The following is an 8,478-nucleotide window of genomic DNA, read 5'->3' as shown; positions in this document are numbered from 1 at the left end:
AAGGCCATATAGTTTGTTAGAATATTTTAATATTCCAACTCTTGTCAGACTGATTTCTAAGAAAAAATTCATTTAACAATGAAAGGTAAATAAAGAAAAATACATAATGAGTTTGTCTTTCTAAACATTCTACAAGTATTTCTTGTTTGAGTTTGACACATACTGAATTGAAACAAAGAGTATATTTGACACTCCACGAAGGCTCCACAGCCAAAATGTTGTTTCTTTTCTTCTCTTTTCAGCATGGAATAAACCTTTACTTGTTCCTTTGCAGCCTTCGCATGCTGACACAGCTACCTATTTAAACTAAAAAGTATATATTATATTCAATGAGAAAAAAGTGAAAAGGCCAAATGTGAAAGACGGGTTCATTCTCAAAATGACATTGTATAAGTTGAGACAAAAAATGAAAGAAATGCATTTATTTTCTTATCATTTATTTGATTTCACAAATTCAAGAAAGACAAAGACAGTAAATGATAATTGTTATTCTAAAGCTTGCAGAGCTACACAATAAGCGAAAACTTCTCTAGTTTAATGGATTTTTTACTTTTCAAAGTCATTCAATTATGTTTTAGTGTATCCATGATTTCAATTCCAGTAAAAGATAGCACATTATGAATAATAGAAAACTATTTATAATGAGTATTATGTAGAAAAATACAAATATCAGTATACTATTATGTATCCCTTTTTAGAAAACACATTCTGAATAATCATGATAGTACGATTTCAGTACACGCTTTATTACATGCTGTGATTATTACCATTTAGGAAATGTTTGCACTATAAATGCAAATCCTCCACAATACCTATTGTGTTCAATAGCTTAAGAAGTACTGCATCCAACATTAGTTTACAAAAGGTATGAAGGTATACAGACATCTACATACTTACTGTCCAGTCTCTATGGCTACTGTATATACTTGCATACAGAGAGAAACTAATCAACTCTTTAAAGAGAAAATTTATTTTATAACATGGTTTTAAAGAAATGGATGTACTGGAAATTTCACAAGCGTGGAGCTTTAGAGCACTTAAAGGCTAACAGTAAATTCCCCATTTATTTTAAATTCTACAAATTACTTTTCTCAAGCTACAAACTGAAAAACAATCTCACAACCCTGGAATTTTGGGAGGGAAATACTGCAGGATGACATTTTGCATTTTGCCAAGCTTCACTTGTTTATCCATTTGCTTTGACAAACATTTGACAGAGAGAACCTTTATCACAGTCCTGAAAGAAAAATGTATCCCACAGTTTCTAAAGAGAGCAGTAAAAACATGCAAACCCACAAGGTATTTATTAAATTGAGCCCTTGGGATTTATATAGTACATGCCATGGAATATTCTCCAGTTTTCCTGTCATGACTACTAATTTGCAGGGAATGTGTCATTGCTACATAATGTATCTATGCCCTGAAAGAGGACTGTCTTTCCTATTCTGGCTATCAGGTTTCTAAATAAATCAATCAGTAAGCCTTTATAGAATGGAATACAATCCTTCAGCTCCAAATAGTTGGTGAAGTATAGAAGACTGAAATTTGATGAAGATCAACAATCATTCATGTCCTAGGCACACAAAAGAAGGTAGTCCTTGTTGTAATATTTTCTGCACAATATATTCACTTCCCAAGACTCAGAGAGACATACCATTACTGTTCTATAAAAATACAGTTCTCTATTTTTCTAACATTAAGATATGGCACGAATCATTCTGTTACATTTTACATCTAAACAAAACCACACAATCTTAAAACAATTTTAATTTAATAAACATTTTTATTATTTCAATTCTGCTTTTTAATGTAATAAATGAGCGCTAAACATTATTTAAGATTTCAGTAAGCATATTTAAACAAGCCAATGATTTCTTTTGAGATGATCAAACAACATATTATCCATAGGGATATGCAGGCTTTTGGCAGACAATAATACTTTAAACAGTACATTCCCAAGCAAAGACACAAACAATAAACAAAATTCAGACATTAGTTGGATGTAGAGTAGTTGAATTCAGGTTGTCGACAGTATCTTCTGCATCTAAAGCCTTTTTTGTTCGGAACCTCACATGAGCTTCAGGATGGACAGAATCAAGTCTTTGCTCACATGTGAATGTAGTGATGAAGGCATTTCTATAGTTCATATTCATCCAGCCGTAAAGGATTGGGTTGGCAAAAGTAGAACACATAGCAATGATATGAAACAAAGTATACAATAACTTGAAATCCTTCATGTCTAAGACACTGTTATCAATGTCAATAGCAAGCTGAAATGCATGAAACGGTAGCCAGCTCACTGCAAACACAACCACCACCGCAACCAACATTTTCGTTGTTTTCCTTCTTCTGTGGTGACGATCATTCCCCCCTCCTGGACTCACGTGATTTTTCAGTTTGCTCCAGATCCTTATGTATGCAAATAAAATGATGGACAGTGGCAAAACATACTGGAGCAACAGCATTGAGATACTGTAGACAGTGCCGTCCCTGTGACTTCCGGGCCATTTTTCTGTACATACCTGAATAGATTCATCAGGAGAAAAATGGAAAGTTCCGTATTCTCTGAAAATAGCCAGTGGGCTTGCTAAAATAGCACTGATGATCCAGGTAACACCGATGACCACAAAGGCCATTTCTTTGGACATTCTGGTCTCCAGGTGATAGACTATACATCTGTGTCTGTCTAGTGCAATAACGTTCAGGGTAACTGTGGAGACATGCACGGCTAAACCTTGGGCATATGGAAGAAGGAAACACAAAATCTGTCCAAATTTCCACTCTCCCAGGAGGGTGTAGATCAATGTAAAAGGCAGACACAGAGTATTCACCAATAAATCTGCCACAGCAAGATTGGAAATAAAAAAATTAGTCACAGTTCGCATTGTTTTGAATTTATATACAACATAAATTACAAGGGAGTTTCCAATAACCCCAAGCAGTATGATGGTACTGTAGGCCAAAATAAGTATTACTTGCACTCCAATGAGTTTTGTACTGTCTTCCAGGTCCAAGGGAACCTGTTCATTAAATGAAGTTGTGGAAGTTGTGCAACATTTTGTAGAGTCTACTCCTGACTCATACAGCTTCTCCTGTGTCACGTTCATTTGATTTTCAGAATCCATTGGTCCCACTTCCACATACACAGCAATTCTGAAAACACAGGTAATATTGTAGAGAACTTTAGTTTTTAATGGCAAAATAGGACATTTTAGTTTTAGTCATCTTTATTACCTGGTAATTAAACAAATCAAGGAGAACTGAACAAAACACAACATTATTACTAAATGTATATATATAATGTTTATACACAGCACGCATGTCTGTTACATCTGACACAAATGTACCACAGAGCATTTAATTCATTTACAGATCTTTCGATTTACAATGGTAGATGAAATATAATATTTCAGTAACTCTGAAAGCCATAACTTTAAATAATGTTTAGCTTAATAAAATGAATAGAAGCCTAGCAAGCCTAGTTCAGTTCAATATTCAGTTGAGTTCAATATTCAGGTGAAGAAACCTGGATACAGAGTACATTACAGAAAGGACAGGCACCACATGAGGCACCACTGAATCCTCTTGATAAGTAATATAATTAAACTGTCCACTTTAAATGATGCCAACGTATGAGAAGTGCTTGAGGCTCGAACTTGATATCTATGCATTACGCATGGATCAACTTAAACATTTCTACACATTAAACATGAACTACGTGTATATCCTTAACATTTGCAAAGATCGCTAAGACTGTAGGATGCAATTCTGCAGTAGGCTCAGATCTTGAGAACATTCCAAGCAAAACCTTGAAGAATTAGTCACTCAACTGAGAGAAGAATTAAGACGACTTCTGTTTTCTCTGGGTCCTGTTTCAAATGAACCAACTCGCCAGCTCAGTGATGGTAAGTTCACATTTAGTTTAAGGAATGGCGTGAGATGGATTTCATCGTCTGCCCAAGCCACATGCATCTCAATTATTGAAACCAGGAGCAACCAATGGAATTTGCATTTCAGTCCCCCATGACACTACTGTTCTTGTTACTTGCACAGATCTAGCAGTTTATTTGTGAGTGTTCATATTAAAGACTTGTGAGTGTAATTAATATGCGTTTTAAAATGAGCAGTTGCTAGATTTTACAGAAGTTTTTTTTTTATATTTAAAAGAAACACAAGAGAATGTTCAGAGAACAATTGTCAGTCATAAAGAACTGCACACTGCTGGTCCTATAGATTGGTCTGAAGTTCTGAAGTGATGTAATGCAATTAAACAAATATAAGGAACGTGCGCGTCCTCGATAGTTTTTATTTAATGCTGCGACCAGTCCTAGATTACACTGCATGTTTAGCAGCAATGTTTTGAGATGCACTAGGTGTCCGAATTCACCTTTGGGATTGGTTTTTAGTTTTGCAAAAAAAATCCATTATAATTAAGTAAAACATTAACGTAATCGATGCAGCCACTTTGACGTCAAAATGGAACCGCCCCAACAGAAAATTACAATAAACTATTTAAGCAAGTGTAGACGACTTCACGTAGTTCATACTTAATTATCCGGTTGAACCAATGTTACATATTTAAACATCCTTTAAAAAAAAACTAAAAATTCTGTTAAGAAATATAAACACCTAATACTATAGCTTTGAAAAATTAAAAAACCTTAACCTTAAATTAAAACCTTAACCCTCTCGGCAATTACACATTCGAAATTCTCCCTTTGACGGTCTGCATTTTCTATTTCATGGACTTTTTTTCATGCACCAGACAAATGCAATCATGAACAGGTAAAACCTGTCGTCTTTTGCAAGTGGGTGCCTATTTTGTGAAATATTCACGTGAAAACATTAATATTAAAATATATTTTGTAATGTTCATTTTAAACATTTTCAAGAATGTTAAAGTCCTACAACAGGTTAGCACTAATAAAGATCGAAATCAATAAACGCCATCAAAAGAAGTTTAATATGTAAACAGGTCAATTCATTTGGAGAAAACTGCAATTAAATTGTACTACTGGATATTTGCTACATTTAAAGCATATTTTGTCATCTTTTTGTCAGTATAATTAACCGTAAAATAAACTATATTGATCGTTTTTATCCTTAATAAATAAAACGACCAACTTACCATGTTCGTTTATTGTGCTGCACTACCAGAATGCACTGACAAAATACGCGGAACATCTTTCCATGTGAAAAAGCTTCCAAAATGTTCTCTTGTTTTCTTCAACTGACAGGATTAAGATAACTCTGCTTGTCCATCAATCAGATTTCGTCAATGCTTGTTTTCAGAAACGCTTAATTCTAGATTATTCAGGACAGAATTACTAAACATGCTTTGATGATGCCTTGCTTAGTTCTTAATGAAACGACGATTTTGTAATAACGTATTTGTATATTTCATCCTCAAAATAAACTATAGTCGACACATACTCAAAAGGACTTTAAAGAACTAAACATTTAAAAATATATAGACATCAAACGTACTGTATTCAGTCGGCTGGGCTATTTGATGTTTAAATCATATGTTTACATTTAAAATTCTAAATATTTTTGACAGTGAAAACTTCAGGAAAAGGATGCAAGTCAAAAGTTCAAATACTGTATGCTCCGCGATGCCTTCCAGTACAGTTACAGTACTGTATATAATTCCACATACAGAAAAAAAAAATCGCATAATGCTGTTAGTTTCAAAAAGAGAAAAAAAACAATATAAACTAGAATAGTCATCAACCGAATAAAAACTAAATCTGAGTCAGGATTCCCAACATCTGCATACAATTTAAGCCGGCGAGTGGCACAAGTCCCACTTCGCATCCTACCACAAACAGACTGCGAGGTGAAACAGCAAGAATCAATCAAGTTCTTATATGGAGCGCAGCTGGGGGAGTGAAGGACAGCCTCTCGTGGTCTTTTAATGGGAGATAGCGGGCGTCTTTACCTCCATGCATGAGGAAGACGCTCTGCTGTGCATCAGAACAAATGTATAGTATACTGTGTCCATTTAAAAAAATGCATAAAATATTAAGGGCAAGAAAAAAAATGCGTCTCACAGTTGTATCTTATTTGTTGCTTTTAATGTTTAATGTTGTTTTGAATTTGATGTTCGCAAGTTTTCTGCACGCTTTTTATTCCTTTTAATTCACTGTTTGTATAAACATTTAATATTTTAATAGCCTTGGAGGAATATTCGTAGTTAAAGTTTACTGTATATTATACATCATATCATAACGTTAAGGCTAGTGGATATCTAAAATCATAATTGTATATCTAGCTCAAGAATAAGAAAGTTTTACAATATTTATATAAGACTTAACACAAAATTAAGTAGTCTACATGTATTTCATATACTGGCATCAAAAGTGTACATAATAGTACATAACAACGGTCAGAGAAAAAGACAGCGGTTAATCCCCTGCAGGTGGAATCATGTATAAAAACACAATTGATGCATGAGGATTGGGTCCCATCAGCCTTGTGCCATGTGAAACCTGCTCTGCAATTATCCTGAACCTTTAACACATCTTTTAAATCGGAATTCTTACATACTGTGTGCAATAACACTGACAATCAATGTGCATCCCCACCCTCTTTCTACCATCTGTTTCTAAAAATAAAATCCTCTGATAAAAACAGTAGAGTCCTCCCCAATACATATTCTCACAAATCATGAATTAAACTGTATCTCTCTTGTTTACTTTTTGGATGATACAAATTTAAGAGTTTAACAACCATAAAAGAAAGATACACCACCAGTGCTCTTACCGGTTTCCCCAAAGCAACCACCCACTAATATTTAATGAAAACAGCAACACCACCATCTGTTTTCATTCGACCCACTCCAAATTGACAGACTGAACTGCCGCAATTATATACTGTATATTGTCTAGATCCTTATAGCTGTTATTAAAAGGTGATCCACACTCCTTAAATAGAACTATGTCAACATTCAGATTATAATTTCAAAAACGTTAATATCGTCATAGACCTCAACTTGGCTTCTCACATTTATTGATGCAATATTAGGAGCCATAATTAAAACAGGATTAGGGGAAACCAAAACCTCAGTAAATAAACCTACAACCAACAACAACTTCTACTTTTCAGGACCTTTTCTTTTTCTGTGGTTTTCTCTTTACCCACTCTCCAAAAAACAGTTCTCTGCCAACAGTTCTTCAACAAAGGGCTCTATAACCTGGTCAGCAGGACTACACGTGTCTGAGTCCTCCAACCCCACAGGAGACACTACCATCTCTGGACTCTTCCTATTCTGCCAACTATCTTTCCTCACTTTCCCACTCAGTGTTAAATCTTTTTCTAAATCTGATGTTTCGGCCGATCTTTTAGACTGTGTCCTATGTCTATAAATTCCATTCGAACAAGGATGTGTGATTATTTGGAGAGATGCTACAGATCAAATCTGATTCCATCTCCCTTTCCACATCACTGTTGTCCCTTTCCTCTACATTCTCTGCCACCTCACTACCTCCCAAACTCTCACACTCTCTCCATTCACGTTGCTCCATCATCACCCACCACCAATTCCCGTTCTTCATCCTGCTCCATAATCGCTATTACAGCTCTCAATGCGTTTTCAAACATTTTCTGTCTTTGCAATGGTTTTCCCTGTTTCGTTTTATTTGCAATGGAATTTGGACAGTCTCTAAATAAGTGATCTGCACTCTCACACAGATTACATTTTCTAATTTTCCTGCATTCTGCATAAGAATGTCCAATTTCTCTGCATTTTCCACAGAATGACTCAACTCGCCACAACTCCTGTAGAATTTTGGCTGCCCTTGATAAAACACCAAGGCTTGATTTTCACCCCACAAAATCAATGCAGGAATATGGTTAAAACCACCATAAATACTTCTATCTTCATGTAATGAAAAAGGTATGCTCCAAATGTCATCATCATCCAAGATTTTCACCAGATCACCTTTAACTAAACAAAACATAGACAGCCATGTAACAATATCACACAAAACCCTTCCAGCAACCATGCAGGCTAACAGCGAAACCAACTCCCCTAGGTAGAGTAAATAAACAGTGCACGTCTGATGTCTTGATCCCCAACTCCTTCTGTAACATGTTTCTTGAAAAATCTCATCTAGAAATATCACTGAAGTGAATCGAACCATTGCCAACCTTAAAAACCATATATTCACAAAAGTAATGGCACATCCCGACCCTACAGTCCACCATGGCCATTACAAAACTACCACAAACAACACAAAACAACCCCTACTGTGCACCAAAAACAAAAAAAATCTTGTTTCCAATCCTTCTCCTCTTTGGAAGAATCTGCCATCACCTCAAGGCTTTACTCAGAGTAATTTAGACAATAGCCTTTCCCTTGTCCCTAAAGCAGCACCTACCCACCTCTCACCCTGAACTGCAGGAGCTTAGGCAAAAACCCAGCCCTATACACTTGACTGCTGTTATATTATGATTGCTAATTGGCAGGATTCTCCC

General features: G+C 35.4%; 1 protein-coding gene across 1 annotated transcript; it reads right to left on the bottom strand.

Moving 5' to 3' along the window:
* Positions 1–445: 445 nt before the first annotated feature.
* Positions 446–5,857, bottom strand: LOC148678317 (neuropeptide Y receptor type 2-like). The gene is made up of 2 exons (XM_088633240.1): positions 5,129–5,857; positions 446–3,153 (listed from the first exon to the last, which is right to left on the bottom strand). Exon 2 carries the CDS (start codon positions 3,123–3,125, stop codon positions 1,986–1,988), a length of 1,140 nt encoding a protein of 379 aa, XP_088489366.1. The 5' UTR covers positions 3,126–3,153; positions 5,129–5,857; the 3' UTR covers positions 446–1,985.
* Positions 5,858–8,478: the final 2,621 nt, after the last annotated feature.

This window comes from Lepisosteus platostomus, chromosome 1 (genome assembly GCF_059453375.1).
Source record: "Lepisosteus platostomus isolate fLepPlt1 chromosome 1, fLepPlt1.hap1, whole genome shotgun sequence".
NCBI classification, from domain to species: domain Eukaryota; kingdom Metazoa; phylum Chordata; class Actinopteri; order Semionotiformes; family Lepisosteidae; genus Lepisosteus; species Lepisosteus platostomus.
Note: the sequence above shows the minus strand (reverse complement) of the source record. Positions and strands in the feature narration are given on the sequence as shown.